This window comes from Arachis duranensis, chromosome 1 (genome assembly GCF_000817695.3).
Source record: "Arachis duranensis cultivar V14167 chromosome 1, aradu.V14167.gnm2.J7QH, whole genome shotgun sequence".
In the NCBI taxonomy this organism is placed as follows: domain Eukaryota; kingdom Viridiplantae; phylum Streptophyta; class Magnoliopsida; order Fabales; family Fabaceae; genus Arachis; species Arachis duranensis.
The window spans coordinates 5060597-5062257 of NC_029772.3; the positions used below are offsets into that span (position 1 = coordinate 5060597).

Sequence of the window (1661 nt, forward strand, 5' to 3'; positions counted from 1 at the left end):
TACTAAATAAAATAAAATAAAATAAAATCACAAATTTAAAATTAATATAAAGACTCAATTAAAAAGTTTTAAAGTATAAAAACTGAAATATAAATTTAATAAAATTATAAAAATTAGCATAATAATTTAACCTATGTTTTATTCTTATGAGTGTTTCTTCTTCCTCCTTTGCTAAAAGGTATTGAAAAATGAAAAGAAGAAACAAAAAATGAAATTGGAAAGCAAAGATGAAGAGAAAGAGATTAGTATATGTTTGTCACCTGGAAGTTGTCTAAATTTTGGGTGTGAATTACTGCCACTACCATAGACATGGTTGGGATCCATAGCTTCATGTTCTTCTTGAGGTATTTGAGGGCTACTAAAGCTTCCATGCCTACTAGATGGCATCTCCTCTGCTCTAATAACAAAATCTTGAGAGAAACTACCTCCACTCAGATCCATTTTCTCCTCATAAGGATCATAGGGAATGTCATATGGGCTTCTTGGCATAACCGAAGGTGCAGAACCAGGGACATTTTGGTCAAAATAACTCTCTCTTGAAACAACCACTGGTGAAATAACATTTCTTGGCGGCATTGCTGATTTCTTATCATCCAAACCATTCTTCTTTGTGTCAGGGTGGAATCTAAAATTTTTTCTACGTTTTCTTTTAGCTATAAGATTCTCTAACCTTTTGTTTCTCTCCAAATCTGACTTTCCAAGATCCATGAAGTTCCTTTGATCGTCTTCCGTCCATTCTATAGCTTTCTTGTTTTCCTCTTGCATCTCTTCGTCGTCTTCGTCCTCTTCAATCCTCTCTGTTTCTATCTCTGAACTACCTTCCACTAATTCGCGCATGGACGGTTCGAATCTCGATGCTTGCTTCCTAGGAGGCTTGTTTTTCGAGGTGAATTCGTTATAAAACGCGGCGTTTAAGTCCTTGGCCTTTTCTTCTAAACCTCCATACACATCCAATCTTTTCCCTCTAAAATTTCTCCTTCTACTTGTAGCATTTTGTGAGGGATACTTATAAAGAAGCTCCCTTCTAGGTCTACTACCTAATGGTATCTTTGGTTTTGATTCTATCTTTTTTGGTTGTGAATTTTCCTCATCTTTCTTGACATATTTGAATTGAGTTTGCTCGGAACTCCAAAAGATTTGTAAAAAGATTATAGCACATGCAAGAAAAGGTGACAAGTAAGCCAAGAAATTATAAATGTAAGAAAGGAACATGTATAGGATAAAGAAGATCAAGGTAGCACCTGAAAGAAAAGGATGTTTTTTTGCAAATGTGTAACTAGACTTACTTGAATAAACAACCTTTTGGAAAAGTTTGAGTGGCATTTCCTTTACCTTTGAACCCATTTTTAATTTGATCTAAATGTTAGTGAAAGGAAAAAAATTAAACTAAAATACTTGTCACAAAAATCAAACTATGAAGAAACTCAAATTGTGGGCATGTTGTTGATTATCCTGGATAATAAGAAGTAATTCTAATGATCATAGTGGTGGGTGAAAAAAAATTACAAACCCCACTTAAAAAAAAAAAAGAGATGTGGCTTTTTTCTACACCAAGGAAGGAGAATCCAAGAACAATTACTAATAAGTAATTGGCCTTTTCATGAGAAGCTAAAATGTAAAATGGGGTTCTAATTGAAGAACAATTTTGTAGAACAATGATG

The 1661-nt window shown here is 33.6% G+C and overlaps 1 protein-coding gene across 1 annotated transcript in view; it reads right to left on the bottom strand.

Moving 5' to 3' along the window:
• LOC107472416 (uncharacterized) overlaps nucleotides 1-1344 on the bottom strand; it is a 6412-nt gene extending 5068 nt beyond the window's left edge. Inside the window, exon 1 of the mRNA XM_016091972.3 lies at nucleotides 261-1344. Within this exon, the coding sequence (XP_015947458.3) occupies nucleotides 261-1344 (1084 nt within the window). The remainder of the gene's footprint in view (nucleotides 1-260) is intronic.
• Between the last annotated feature and the right edge of the window lie 317 nt (nucleotides 1345-1661).